Genomic DNA, 15,016 nt, shown 5'->3' on the forward strand with positions numbered 1-15,016 from the left:
GAACACAATTAAGTGTTCTGGCATTCTTATTCTTCGCAATGTTATCTATAATTTGTTATGATCTACACAGCCAAATGCTTTTGCATAGTCGATGAAACACAGGTAAACATCTTTCTAGTATTCTCTGCTTTCAGCCAACTTTTATCTTATATCAGAAATGATATCCCTCATTCCACGTCCTCTTCTGAATCAGGCTTGAATTTCTGGCAGTTCCCTGTGAATGAACTGTTGCAACTGTTTTTTGAATTATCTTCAGCCCTCAGCAAATTTTACTTGCATATGATTTGATAATTTCCACACTCTGTTGGATCACCTTCCTTTGACATGGGCACAAATATGGATCTTTTCCAGTTAGTTGACTAGGTAGCTGTCTTTCAAATTTCTTGTCATAGATGAGTGAACTCTTCCAAATTTGCACATATTTGTCTCTATTTTTATTCCATCAATTCCTGGATCCTTGTTTTTTGCCAATGTCTTCAGTGGCTCTGGAACTTTTTCCTTTAATTCCACTGGTTCTTGATCATATGCTACCTCCTGAAATGGCTGAATGTCAGCCAATTCTTTTTGGTACAGCAACTCTGTGTATTCCAACTAGGAGAACAGAGTTAAATAAAAAAAAGAAAGAAAATACCACCAAAAAATCACAATTGATTTAATGTTTATTGTATGTCTAAAATTGTTTTGGCACTGTATAAAATATACAACACATAGTCAAGTTTGAAAAATTATTACCCGTGTTCAATGTTGTACAACTGAGATTGACTGTCTATTTGAAGTTCCTAGAAACTTTAGCTACATAGCATGTATGTTTATTACTAAAATTTAGCTTGCACAGGGTTTAGCACGCGGAGTTATTATATTTGCACATAACAACTAATTTATGTCTTATTGTGCAATTAAAATACTGAATTCAGAGTGATAACAATTGAAGACTTTCAATTTTATGTTAAGCAATTATTTTTTCATTGTTAGAATACACTTAGTTTTTCTGTTATAAGGCCTTTTCCATACTGCAAAGCTCAGGTGGGAAGTATATAGGAAAAATTTTGAATAGCAAATGAAACAACATTTAATAGATGCTTTTGATCTTTAATATTAGGTCTATATGTGAATTGTACCTGTCCTTTTGCACTTTCAAGAAATGTGAAAGAATAGATTCCAGACTCAGTTCTAAGTCAGACCAGTTTTTGTCACTTTGTGCATTTGTTAGTTTCAAAAACAGATGGACTTAACGTTTGCTTTGCATCTTATATTGAACACCTTACATATTTGCAAGCAATTTCAAAGATACTTGCAATTTTCTGTGAATAATGTCTAAATCATTGTAATCACTTTACCCATATTTCAAAAGAAGTAGCCTTGGAAAACAGATGTACTTATATATGTTGCTGATACCACTAAATATTTAGAAAAAATCTAGGTTTTTGAGTAGAAATACATACCATATATAATCTAAAAGAAAACAAAAAATTTATAGTAGTATTTGTATGTTACTAGTAATAAGTAGAAAAAAAAATTTAAGTAACCAAAAGAAACCATAGTCAACACAGAAGAAAAAGATAAGCTAACTTATGTATATCAATGAAGTGAAATTCATGTCGTAAAATACAATAATTTTTCCACTATGTCAACATGTGGAGTAATGCTATGAATAATTTGAGTGTAGTTTTTTTTGATATCAGAAACAAAATTGGCTCCTACATATTGACTGCAGTGTATGAAAATATCATATGTTCAATTAAGGAGAATTATAAGTTTGTTGTTGTGTGCCGTCAAGTGAATTCTGACTCACAGTGACCTTATATGAGAAGGTAAAGCTGCTCTATAGCGTTTAGTAGGCTGTAATCTTTATGGAAGCAGGTCACTAGGTCTTTTCCCTGCAGAGCCATTATGTGGGTTAAAACTGTTGACCTTTCAATTAGCAGCCAAGCACTTAACCATTGCACTACCAAGGCTCCTATTACAAGTTTAGAAACATGAATAGCTTTTTTTTTTCCATTCGAATCTATTGTCTCCATAAAATATTTTAAAGTATTACTAAATATTTTCAGGACAATTTAGAATGTTATGCAATTCCCTTGCACTTAGGGCAAAATAACAACTCCATAGCTAAATAAACCGTATCATTAGCAGAGATGGCTACACAATGCTGTGATCCACTGGAGTTTTTTCATTCACATTCAAGATTATCCTCCCTCTTGGTAGTTCTCTAGTTTTTCCAGGAGTTCACATGACGGTTTCTCAATTTCCGCATGGCAGATTTAACGTCTTCATTCCTCAGAGAGTAGATGATGGGATTCAACAGGGGTGTACAAACAGTATAGAACACAGAAAGGAACTTATCCACAGAAAGTCTGCTAAAGGGCCATATGTAGAAATAAATGCAAGGTCCGAAGAAAAGAATCACCACAGTGATGTGGGCAGTTAATGTGGAAAGAGCCTTGGAAGACCCACTGGAGGATCAGCGTTGGACAGTGATCAAAATGATGGTGTAGGAAATAATTAAAGCCAAAAAACAGCTCAGTGATATAAGGCCACTGTTAGTTAGGGTCATAATTTCCATTTTATAAGTATCCATGCAAGCCAACTCTATCACCAGGGGAAGGTCACAAAAGAAGCTATCTACCTCATTCGGGCCACAGAATGGCAAATCCACTGTAAAAGCCAAGTGGCTTACAGAATGAAGAATACCCACAGCCCAGGAAATTGATACAAAAATTATACATAATCTCCGATTCATGATTGTAGCATAGTGCAGGGGCTTACATATGGCTATAAATAGATCATATGCCATAGCTACAAGCAACATCATCTCACTCCCAACAAAACTGTGAAGAAGGAATATCTGGGCCATGCAACCCTCAAAAGAGATAGTCTTGTGCTCAGCAAGAAAGTCTGCAAGCATCTTGGGGGTGGAAAATTAGACTGGCAGATATCAATGAAAGAAAGATTACTAAGCAGGAAGTACATAGGAGAGTTCAGATGGGAGTCAGAAGAAATGATAACAATAATCATGATGTTGCCTAGCACAGATGCCACATACACAATTGAGAATATTGCAAAAAAGAAAAGCTGAAGTTCCCAAGAACCAGAGAGTCCCAGCAACACAAACTCAGAGACCACTGATTCATTTGTGTGAGCCATATATCCAATGAACAGTCACCTAAGTGAAAGAAAATCAGCATATCACAATGATTCACAATAGAATATAATTAGTTTATATATAAAATAAATATAGGCTTTCAATTAAGTCAATCAACTTAATGAAATATGGATTATCAATTGATTGCTATTTAAACACCTATGAAGATGATGGAAAATGGGAGAAGTGGGAAAAAAGGAACAGGTAAGGCTCCTATCATAATTAAAAAGTAAGATACATATCTAGAAATAAATAATATGAAATCAGGACTAGGTGAATATGAGTGATACATTAATACCATACATATTAGCAAGATGAAAGAGATTACTCCAAAGTAGAAGATAAGGTATTATGGGGTAGGAATTATTTGAGTTAAAACTTTTTAAAAGTTTGGAATTTAATAGACAAAAATGAAAGAGAAAGCTATTTTAGGCAGAGGAAATAATAGGAAGAAAGATACAAAAGTAAAAACGCAGAAGACATTTTCAAAGACGCATGAATGGAGAGTCCTACCTGGAGGGCATTGTGCGTGCTAAGAAACAGTAAGTTGGGAATGGTAGATCAGGATGTAATTCGTAGTTGTAATTTATCTTGAAAGCAAGGCTAAGTAGTTTTGATTAATAGCCTTGAAATTGAGAATACTATATTTGAAGTGTTTTAAGAAGTTTAAAGAAGCAATTTACCGTCTTATTGAAAAAAAGAGAAAAATTCTAGAGACAATGGTGATACTCTGAAAGTTTCTGTGAAGGTCAAGAATGTTTCTTTTTACCCAATTTTAATCAAATTCACCTTCTGTCACATAAAGATCAATCAATTATGAGTGAACCATCTATGCTTTTTCAGTCTCTTAGTTCTTACCTTGCCTTTTATCTCTTCGTAGACACTCCTTGGCACACTTGGGTTTATCAAAATCTAAAACTTCTTTCAGGAATGGTCCTTTTGGAAATGCCGCATGTAACTTAAATATATGTGGTAAATTTTGAACACACAATAGATTCTCAAAAGGAAATATTTAAGTAGTGTGTAAATTGCCATTGGATTTTTTTTTTTTTTTTTGACATTTTGCTTAACACACTGGGCACAATGTGAGCACTTAGTGCAAAAAGAAAATTATGCACCATCTCCAGTTTTTAAAGAAACATGTTTGGCTTTAGCCATGTACCCACCAATACAATAGATGTTTGTCCTTATATTGAAGTTCTGTACCTCATATTCTTCAGTGGTTTGTTAAGACCAAGTTATCTATATATAACCAAAACAATAAACATTAAAACTTTTAAAAGTAAAAACTGATCTTGACCTTGACCTGTTGCCATCAAGTCAATTCCGACTGTTAAGCGACCCTATAGCACAGAGTAGAACTGCTTCATAGGGGTTTCTAAGGAGCAACTGGTATAAAAAAAAAATTAGGTAACCTTAATTTCGTTATATAATTTTACCTTGATTGTTGAAGTGTAAATTCTAACGTTTAAGTGCTTGCATCTTTACATTTGAGTTATAATATCTAATTTTAAGAAAAAATTCAGGAACTTATTCAAGTATATGATCAGGTCAGTGAAGCCAGAACTGACCTAAGTACAAGATACCACCGTGGAATTTTCATCTCAATGTGGAAGTACTGAGGAAATGCTGGCACGTCTGATCATGTGTTTACATGGGCCTGAGAGATAAGGAGGCAAACAAACTTTAGGAAAGAAGTAGATTCCCACCTATAAGACTAAGAAAAAGGTCCTGAAGAGCTACAGTTATGAATTTAAAAACATTAAAAGCTGACATCACAAGGAACCTCTAGAATCCAATCCATTGTGTAAAGTCTGCTAAATATTATGGCAATTTCATGAATTGATATTTTGAGGATGAAAACTCACAGCATCTGGGGCTAGTGAGCAAAATATTCTTAATACAGAGTATATACATACTTTTGGAATACAACTACGCTAATATTAATCCAGAAAACCCTGCTGGTGTAGTGGTTAAGTGCTATGGCTGCTAACCAAGAGGTTGGCAGCTCAAATCCACCAGGCGCTCCTTGGAAACTCTATGGGGCAGTTCTGCTCTGTCCTATAGGGTCACTATGAGTCAGAATCGACTCGATGGCAATGGGTTTGGTATTTTTTTTGCTTTAATATTAATTGATTATAATCACAGTAAGAAAGACTCCAAAACAGAAGTTTTACCATTATTTTGTAATAGGATTTGCCACTTAAATGAATCATGCATCTTGTATAAAAAAAAATATGCTTTACATAATAATAATAGTAGCAATAATAACTGTTATACCACCATGTTACAAGCACTCTCCTAAGAACATTACATAAATTAACTCATTTAATCCTCACAATGAGCCTGCAAGGTAGCTGCCATTCACATGTCCTTTGTAGAGATAAAGCGGAGAAACTTCATTGCCATCGAGTCGATTCTGACTCCCAGCCAGCCTAGAGAACAGTGTAGAACTGCCCCAATATGTTCCCCAGGAGCAGCTGGCGGATTTGAACTGCTGACCTTTTGGTTAGCAGCATAACTCTTAACCACCACGCCTCCAGAGCTAAGACAAAGTAAATTGCTAGAGTTTACACAACTAGTAAGTTGTATACTTCTAGTAATGTCTTCCACAGTGGACTGGGCGTGGTCAGACTATCTTTGAAAAAAAAGATTTTTCTGAAGATACCCAAACTTTCTACAGATTCCATCATTCCTATATCTAACAGCTAGTAAGGTTTGTCAGTCCTCACTTCTAAAAATAAAATAACTAGACCATCCCTTCACACTAACTTTTCACAATTTCTTACTGCAAGTAAAACAGATCAGACTCAATGCTATATTTCCACTAACTAGCTGTGTGACCAGCCTTAGAAGACAGAACTAGATTATCCCCAACACTGTCCCTAAAATTCTAGTTTTTTTTTTTTTTTTTTTATAGGCAGATGTGTAATGGGAACATGAGGAGTTTGGAAAAATCACTCAGGATTCCTTAAACTATGCTCAGAGCATCCAATGCCTTCATTAACAAAACATTCATCCCCTTATTGCCAGTGTACTTCAGAGATCAAAGTGTTTTCAGACCTCAAAGTACACCGTAAGAGAATTTCTCCCTCCTGATTTAAGACCATGTTTGATACATAGGAAATTAATCTTACATTAATATCCACCTCTGAAATGTACCAATAAAACTCTGAAACCATAAGCTTAATTTTTCTTGTCCTTAGTTTATCATTTAAAAATATATAAGACTTTGCTACAAGACTAGAAACAAAAAGTAGGAAAGGACACCCTATTGATCATCGTGGGTTTCTATTATTCCTCAGTGGACTCAGACATACCAGCCATCACGAAGACGGTGCAGGACTTGGCAACAATTTGGTCTGTTACACGTAAGGGAGCCATGAGTAGGAGCCGACTCAGTGGCAACTAACAACAAGACAACACAGATCGTCACTCTGCTTCAGGTAGCAACGCCTTTCCTCATCCCAGGGAAATTTTGATAGGGAATAAATATTTATTTAAAGACAGGCTAAATAATCTGTAAATAGAAAGCACAAAAGAGACAGAGAAGTGACATATATTAGTCGTAACATACCTTACCTGTGCTCTTCGGACTATGATTTTATTCTTAGCAAGGCAGCCCGTAAATGTGGGCATCAGGGAGTCATGTAGACAGGGAAGAGAACAGGATTGCACAACTTCTAGGCAGCATTTCCAATTTTATTGAGACGACAATCACCCCCCTTTGCTAAATTCTTGTTGCTAATTTTGTGTATAGAAGACAATTTACTTGTCTAGTCCCAAAAATGTATATGTTAAAAGTGCATGTATTACTTGTACTTTTAATAACTTAGCCTAGTCCTTCCACTCTCCTTATTTTTGCTAAATTTGGGGTCCTTCAGATTGTTTCTTAACTCCGTTCAGTTATAAGTCTTCATACTGACGATATTTGCCATGTACTCCTGACTTGATGCACTTTAACCTGGTCCCAGGCACTAAACTGTGCTAAAGTAGTATCCCCAGGTCCTGCCCTAAGGTAGCGAAGGCTCTGCTCTTGTCCTCAACCACACAATTGCAATATCCTAAGGTGAGACAATATAAAGCCTTCTATCCTGATGCCAAGGAACTGATCTCATTGGAGAAGTGAGAAATCATCCTTTAGAGATCAGCTGAAGACATCCTGCGGTGGGAGTAATTATGGTTTATGAAATATTTTTCTAAAGACAGAAAAGGGAGGGGAAAAAAAGAAAAACTTTTACCAACTCTTTGATATGTCTGAAAGTAAAAAATTATTTGATATGTATAGACTCCTGGTTAGCAAAGTTGATTCTGCAACTTTGTAACTGTTAATATAACAATCACACAATCTTACAAGTGAATTTCTAGACTCAAGGGTAGTTTCCCCCAATCACAAGAGCCCACCACTTCATAGGACAATTTAATCAATTGTTAGCTTTTTCAAGTTGTTCTACCAACTGTAATTTCATGGAACAAATCTATTCTCTTATAAACACAATGATTCTTTAAATATTTGAAGGTGTTCTTATTCTTTTCCATTGGAAATCTTCTGCTTCTCCTCAAAGACACATCAACAGCTTCATCTCCTATACTTTATGTAATAACTTTTCTCAGTGCCACACATCTTACTGTCCCTAGAGATTCTGATGCAAGATTTAAGTGATCGTTCTCATTCTTCCCCAGATCACATTTCTCTGATTTTCCAATTTTGTTCCTCCAAGGTCCCTAACAAACAACCAAAATCAATTTTTCACTGTTGAGGAATTCTAACCATTTCTCCATCCAAATTTGATAGCTGAGTGAGTGTTTGTGTTTCTGCCCAGTGAGATAATTTTCTCTCACCAGAGACCATTAAGGTCATCAGAGTGGGATGTAATGCAGCAGTAGTCCATTTTTTTGGCTCATACCAGTCTGTAGACTTACGTCATCCATAGCAACCTTCCCATGATACCATAAAATTGAGGAGAGTGAAGGTTAGGATACAAAACAAGTAGGTGACACAGAGGCCTGTATTACTTGTTCAAGTTCATTACTTGTGCCTTTGGACTGCTTGAGCTTGATCCCAGGTGTACCACTTCTAACTTACGATGGCTTGTGACTGAGACAAAGTCATTTGGTAATAACACATGGCCAGGAGCTGAGTTCCTACTGAGGCCCAGTAGCATGCTAGGTTTTGCTTTTCAGACAAAGGGTAGTTCTATGATGCAGAATTCAGGGCTTTCCTCCAGAATCTTAAGACCTAGCATTGTCACTCTAATTGCTCTTGCCAAAGAATCAACGCAATGCCCTTTCTTATAATGGATAGCTACTTTTCGTTGGATTTCCTGGTTCATATAGCCTGAGTGGCAAGGCAGTTTGCACTCAAGACTGGACTTAGTCCAAGAACCCACTCAAAACAGCTACTATCTGAGTCACCTTAAAATTAGGTCAAAGTGGTATTCACAGGACAGATTTATACAGCCTCCAAAATTCAAGGAGGCTGTAAGCACTGTGTCTCTTTCTTAATGTAAGGGATACAGGGTAAAATAAGTTGTATTTTAGTTATAGGGGATAACCTAGCATGTCCCAGAGTATTCAACCCCTTAAAACCTGGATGATTTGGCAGATCCCTGAAAAATTCTATAGACTGTCAAGACAATGAAGGACTGTATTGTGACAGAGAGCACAATAAACATAAAAATAGACAAAATTGTAAATTGTACTATTTTTCATCCCCCAGTTCCTGACAAGACATTTAAGTTAGTTTTCTAACTCTTTCAATGAGTAAGCTATTTCTTCAAGAGCAGGAATGTTATTCTGCAGTCTGGGCAAGGCAGAGTTCTCAATTTAGTTATCAGTCAAAGGGAATGAAGGGAGAAGGAGGAGCAGAAGGGAGGAGTACAGCATCATTTTGTGAGGCATATGCCTCAGGTAAGGTCTTTAAGATCTTTAAGCAAGAAGAGCTGCTCTCTTCCAGCCAGAAGGAAAAGCAATTTCTGCTAGTTTCGAGAGTTCAGAGAAGCCCTTGGTATATGGATTCCTCGATGTGTCCGCTGAATGTCTCCATCTTAAATCTCAAGGCCCCACTCTTCTCTATTAGATTCCTGACTTGGCAAGGGACAACTGCCAGGTTGGAGCATTTTTTTTCCCTGTTGCCTCTTGGCCACTCTTAGTAATAATATATAGGCTTTACTGCCTTCGCAGTCAGCCATCCAGCTACAGAAGACGAGAATTTCTTCAAAAACACTATGGTAGTCTTCTGGTTTTCATACTACGTGCAGAACTGAGAGTTGGTTACTATGAGCTTGTCCTTCTCTTTTTTTCTGAACTTCTACTGCAGTTAAAAAAGCCGTTCAGCTTCATAATTCATATACCACCATTGGGTCCATACATTTCAAAAAAGTAGAACACCATAGTGGATTATTGGACCTTCCCTTTGCTGTCAATTTTTTTTTTTTTTCCTTTCTGTTTCTAAAGATCATTCTGAAGTACCTTTGCAATCACCCATCTCATTTCTTTGGAGTATGCTGTTACTTGGCATTCTGGGAAATTATGTCCCTAATACTTCTCTCTTTGCCATCTGGCTCACTTGAATCATGTTATTGCTAGTTCTTTAAACTTATTCAGTAGATCTAAAGCTCCTTCATCTTTTGTCCTAATCCAGCATTTTGAGGTACAGTCTTCACTAGTCATGTCGCTCTCTTTGTCTTGATTCTGATACATCACATCAACTTCTTCTTTTTTTTTAAGACCCCAGATGTCACTCATCAGAGTGGGATGCAAAACATTTTCTTAATAAAATGTGTTATGCCATTTGACCCAGATGTCCCCTGAAACTATGATCCCTAGGCCCCAACCCCAGCTACTCTGTCCCTCAAACTGTTTGGATGTGTTCAGGAAACTTCTTGGCTTTTGCTTTCATCCCACATCAACTTCTTTAAATAACCTCTTAGATATGCATTAAGTTTCTGTTCCTTGTCTGAAGGTGCTGCTCATTCACTTAGCTCATAAACATTGCAGAGTTAACTCAGAGCCTGACAGCTGAGAAAACAAGTCTGCCCTGGCTTTTGGTACCATCTCTTCTTACTTTTTAGAATATTCAAGTTATCAAAAACACTTTAGGAATATGCTCATCTTCCATAGACAAAGTCCCTGTTCTCATGCAGTGTACAGTTTAGTCAGGGAGAAATATATGAGATTAGGGTACAGATATAAGTAGGTGGCCTTATCATGCAGAGTCTTAAAAAAAATTTTTTCTCTTTTCTTTATCCTAGGAGTAATGAACAGAAATGAAAAGACTTTAAAGAGATGGATGGTCTGCAAAGAGATACAAAATGAACAGAAAAAAAAAATTTGACATCATTATATTACTTTGAAATGTGTATGGAAATAAGTTTATTACAGAAATAAAAATAGTGACTTTTTTCTAAAATAAAAACACGAAATGTGTCTGTACTGTACTTAATGTCTCACATATAATTAAAGTTACAATGCTATTTGCCTTGAGTAGTTTCCCTTAGCTAGACATTAAATTATAAAAACAACATCATTGTCAGCATCTCCCTTCGTTTTCCTTGGGACTAAAGTAAGTTAAAATATTACAAGGAACAAACATTGAAGTCTATGTACTGAGCGCTCATGACAGAGCGGTTAAAGGCTCAGCTGCTAACTGAAATTTCAGTGGTTCAAACCCACAAGTTGCTGCACTGGAAAAGATGTGGCAGTCTACTAACATAAAGATTACAGCCTTGGAAATCTTATGGGGCGGTTCTAGTCTCTCCCATTGGGTCACTATGAGTCAAAATTGACTTGACAACAATGGATGTGTTGTGTTTTGTTTTGTTTTTACTGTTGGCTTTATTTTTATTATTAAATGTGTGGCTCACAAATGTAATAACACAAAGTGGTGGAGCTTTGGCTTGGTAGGTGTCTTGACAGTGGAAGGTTAAATACAGCAAACAGTGTATCTTTTCAAATTGAAAGTTCATCAGTATCAGAATTTTAATGAAAGTGGACTCAATTTTTATTATTAATACTTTTATTATTTTATATAAAATTTTAAGGATTAAAACATGATACAAACTTGAATTTGTCCCCATTGTAGAAGCATTCTATGTTTTGTTTATTTTTTTATCACACTTAAAAAAAAAAAAACCTTAAGCCACACATAATTTGGGGGAAAAGTAAATAAAATAATAGTAAAAAAACAGAACATATAGTAAAAAAAACAAACTTTGATGAAGCTATAAAAATAGTTAAGCTGGCTTGAAGCAGAGAAAGAAATTTTAAGCATTGGCTCTACCAAATTATGTCATCCACTCCTTAAAGGCTATGATTTCTTTTATTTTAAAGCATGTCATGGATGAATTTACATCATCATATAACTACATGAAACTACTGACATTTTTTGGTTCAGCCAGCTCCTAGTTTTCCTTATTATGTGTATCATATCTTACGAGTCATTTTGGATACTTCCATTTTTTCAAAATCTTCAAAATGTTTTCAAGTTTCTATATCAGTCACTCCCCAGTAAGGAGATAGAAATAACACCAGTAGTTTGAACTAGGAACATTTGGTATAGAGAATCAGTAACTGATAATAGAAGATTAGCTAATAAAACAGTATAGAAAAGAACTCTAAAGAAAACTCTAGGGCTGAAGAAGAGTACCCAGGGAAGGAATACATCTGGCAGAAAGGAGTACATTACCACAGATGACTTTCAGACCTCTTTGTAGAGGGTGTGACTGTGGCCCACTGGATAGGAGGAAGTACATTGGGTTGCCCAAAGCCATAGCTGGTCCAGATGGTGCATCAAAGCTAGTAAGCAGAGACTGTCAACAAAACTTGTTGAATGGTGGGTGTCACTAGAACCAGAGGCACAACAAAGTGTAAAACAACTGTTCTCATACTTGGAATAAAAAACAGACTAATCCTTACATTAGTCTATTAGTTTTTTGTTTTTATGATTTGAGCATTTTGGAAAAATAAACTTAAAAACTGTAATTAACACCAATACAAACCCTGATAGTCTCTACAATTCATCCAGTTCTGGAGTCCATTTAGCCAATTTGGAATATATGTTTCAACATTGATTCTTTATCACTAAGCACTTCATATTTTGGTCCAAATGCAGAGTATTGCACATCTATCCATAGCACAGACTAAAAAGTTGATGTTAAAATGATTCAGTTTTCTAGGTTTTCCTTTCCCTTCTACAACTCATAATTTCAAATGAAACTGGATTATCCTATCAAAAAGTCCATTAAATGTAAGTTTCAAGATGGGAGTTTCTGGTTACCTATAACTCCATATTTTAAAGGATTGTTATTTACTGGAAAAATACATGGGGTAGGCATAATTGAAGCGCACAGGAGAATCTCATAACCTAAGAATTTCCACTAAAGCCTATGCACTTATCTTAAACAGGGAGTTTGGTTATCCCCTAAAATTGAGAAAACTTGGCTTCATATTCTTAAACATTGTTCATTTAGGTAGGATGTTTTTCAGGCATGATAATTAGAAAACACATAGAATCAGAAAAAAAAAAACTTAAATTTATGCCCCACCAAAGAATCAGGGTATTTTTCCTTTTTCCCCACCATATTCATATTTATTTGTAACAAGAGCAGTGAATGCATGAATACTATCTGTGTATAGCAATTCTATATTTCATTTCTAGAACAGGTAATCATATACACAATAATATGAATTTTTTCATAGTTTTTTTGTTTGTTTTTAACACGTAACTTTTGCTTAGGTGATATGGGAAAAGACTTTCTAGTAGTCATTAACTACTCCCTACATCATTTTCTTCATTACTTTTTCCAGAGTTGAGTTGTATCACAAAAATACAATGAACATCTTTATATGCAGAGTATTGATTTGATGAATTTGAATGAATTTTGTCTTAAATCAGGGAATTCCTTACTACTAGTGGCATTTCAGAAATTTTCTTGGGCTTCAGGTAATGGGCCACAATTTTCCTCATGGCAACTTTCATATCCCTGTTCCTCAGTGTGTAAATAACGGGGTTCAGGATGGGGGTAAAAATGGTGTAAAATATAGCAAGGACTTTATCCACAGAGTAGGTGGTGAAGGGCCACACATAGATGAAGATGCAAGGGCCAAAGAATAATATTACCACCATGATATGGGCAGCCAGTGTGGAAAAAGCCTTGGCCATTGCAGCAGAAGACTTAAACCAGACGGTGATAAGAATAATGATGTAAGAGCTGATCAGGAGAGAAAAAGCGCTGAGGGAGAGAATTCCACTGTTGGCCACAATTAATATTTCAATAATGTAAGAGTCCAAGCAGGCAAGCCTGGTCACTCGAGGAAGGTCACAAAAAAAGCTGTCTACAACATTGGGTCCACAAAAAGGTAGGTTCACAGTAAATGATAGTTGGCTTAATGTGTGCACCAAGCCCACAGCCCAGGAGAGCATTACCAAGACAGTGCATGTCTGCCGGCTCATGATGACCACATAGTACAGAGGTTTGCAAATGGCTACATACCTGTCATAGGCCATGGAGACAAGTATCACCATCTTCCCTCCAGTGAAAAGGTGGATGAAGAAAATCTGGGCTATGCAGCCCCTGAAGGAGATGGTCTTGTGTTCACTCAGAAAATCTGCAATCATTTTAGGAGTAGCAAAGGAAGCCTGACAGATGTCAACAAAGGAAAGGTTTCCCAGGAGGAAGTAGATGGGAGAGTGCAGGCTGGCATCAGAAGTCACAGTGAGGATAATGAGGAGGTTGCCCAGGACAATGACCACATACAATGCGGAGAAGAAAATGCAAAAGAAAAGCTGGAGTTCCTGTGAACTGGAGAGCCCCAGCAACACAAACTCAGATACCGCCGTAGAATTGACCTTATCCATGGATCCAGGCCGCATGCTTGCTCGGAAACAGCCCTAAGAGAAGGAAAATAGGAAGGGATCAGATTATGAACTAAAAACAGTTTCAACATGAAGAATGCTGGCATCACAAATGTAGTGTGTATTTGCTGAACACAAAAATTTTGAAGAGACCAAAATAATATATATGCAGAGTAGAAGGAAGTCTATGAAAATGTCTAAATAAAACTTAAAATTCCTTTGTCTCATTACAGACCCTAGAGTTTTTGGATATTCTTAATAACATGTTACACAATAATAAACTAGCTCAGTCATGAGCTGAGTAGTTGTGGTCATAAGACTAGAAGACTAACTAAAAGCCTAGTTCCATAGGCTTTGAAGACGGACAAAGACAATTTAGATGTGTTGGGCTTGTGGTCATTTTCCACCATCAGTTTTAATAAATTTTTATGTACAACATTTTCTTTATCTCTTCAAGAGATATTCAGGTTTTCATGCTTACTGGTTACGTGACTTCAGGCTACTTAATTTTTCTAAGCTTAAATTTCTACATCGTATAATAAGGTTGTTGTTGGTGTGTGCTGTAGAGTCAATTCCAACTCATAACAACCCAATAGGACAGAGTAGAACTGCTCCATAGGGTTTCCAAGAAGTGACTGGTGATTAAAATGGGCAAACTTTTTGTTAGCAGCTGTAGCTCTTAACCACTGCACCACCAGGGATCCGTAATGGGGAAAAAAAAGCTACTTTACCAAAAGCAGTCAAATTTAAACATGATAATGGGTTTCTTATCAAAGTAAGTATAATACAGTAGATGTTCTTAATATGTTGTTGTTGTTAGTTGCCATTGAGCCAACTGCTCCATAGGATTTTCTTATATGTAATCTTAATGGAATAGATTGCCAGGGCTTTTCTTTCAGGTACTGCTGGGTGAGTTTGAACTGCCAACTTTTAGATTAACAGTCAAGCACAAACTCTTTGCCCAACCTAGATATCTTCTTAATATGTTAAATAACTTCATATCAACAAAAATTTATCTT

At 36.2% G+C, this 15,016-nt stretch overlaps 1 protein-coding gene and 1 pseudogene across 1 annotated transcript; both read right to left on the bottom strand.

Annotated features, from left to right (window-relative positions):
• Positions 1–2,209: 2,209 nt before the first annotated feature.
• Positions 2,210–3,144, bottom strand: LOC126084128 (olfactory receptor 4K1-like; annotated as a pseudogene).
• Positions 3,145–13,028: 9,884 nt separating this feature from the next.
• On the bottom strand, positions 13,029–14,000 carry LOC126084446 (olfactory receptor 4K5-like). Its single transcript, XM_049899034.1, has one exon. It carries the CDS (start codon positions 13,998–14,000, stop codon positions 13,029–13,031), a length of 972 nt encoding a protein of 323 aa, XP_049754991.1.
• Positions 14,001–15,016: the final 1,016 nt, after the last annotated feature.

This window comes from Elephas maximus, chromosome 10 (assembly GCF_024166365.1).
Source record: "Elephas maximus indicus isolate mEleMax1 chromosome 10, mEleMax1 primary haplotype, whole genome shotgun sequence".
NCBI lineage: Eukaryota > Metazoa > Chordata > Mammalia > Proboscidea > Elephantidae > Elephas > Elephas maximus.

What these genes read in the sequence shown, in the direction of transcription:
- LOC126084446 (XM_049899034.1), bottom strand. Translation starts at nt 14,000, where the DNA reads ATGGATAAGGTCAATTCTACGGCGGTATCTGAGTTTGTGTTGCTGGGG.